A 307-nucleotide genomic window follows, 5' to 3' on the forward strand; every position below is an offset into this window, starting at 1 on the left:
GGCTGCGGAGCAGCTTGGCCGGAGCGTCGAACCCAGCTCTTCCCGAGTGACATCGCGCTTTTAATGTCCTTTTTCTTCTCTTTCAGAATATCTTTCAGATGGTCAGGTCACAGCAGAGGGACGCGGCCACTTAGCCCCTCGTCATGGAAGAACGTAACCCCCCCTTCCCCCCAATTAACACTTAAAATTCTGTTATTGTATTAAAGCCCTTAAACTAAATATTATTAATAATAATACCATTTGTGAACTTCATGTTTATGGAATTAAGCAACTAGGATAAATGGCAGGCTCGGCTGAGAAAAGAGGG

The 307-nt window shown here is 45.0% G+C and overlaps 1 protein-coding gene across 1 annotated transcript in view; it reads left to right on the top strand.

Moving 5' to 3' along the window:
- The window catches only part of SNX27 (sorting nexin family member 27), a gene marked incomplete at its 5' end in the record, with an annotated part of 24,432 nt that extends 24,298 nt beyond the window's left edge, over positions 1-134 (top strand). The window contains one exon of the mRNA XM_009581608.1: positions 87-134. Coding sequence (XP_009579903.1) covers positions 87-134 — 48 coding nt within the window. The remainder of the gene's footprint in view (positions 1-86) is intronic.
- Positions 135-307: the final 173 nt, after the last annotated feature.

This window comes from Fulmarus glacialis, unplaced genomic scaffold (genome assembly GCF_000690835.1).
Source record: "Fulmarus glacialis isolate BGI_N327 unplaced genomic scaffold, ASM69083v1 scaffold19507, whole genome shotgun sequence".
In the NCBI taxonomy this organism is placed as follows: Eukaryota; Metazoa; Chordata; class Aves; order Procellariiformes; family Procellariidae; genus Fulmarus; species Fulmarus glacialis.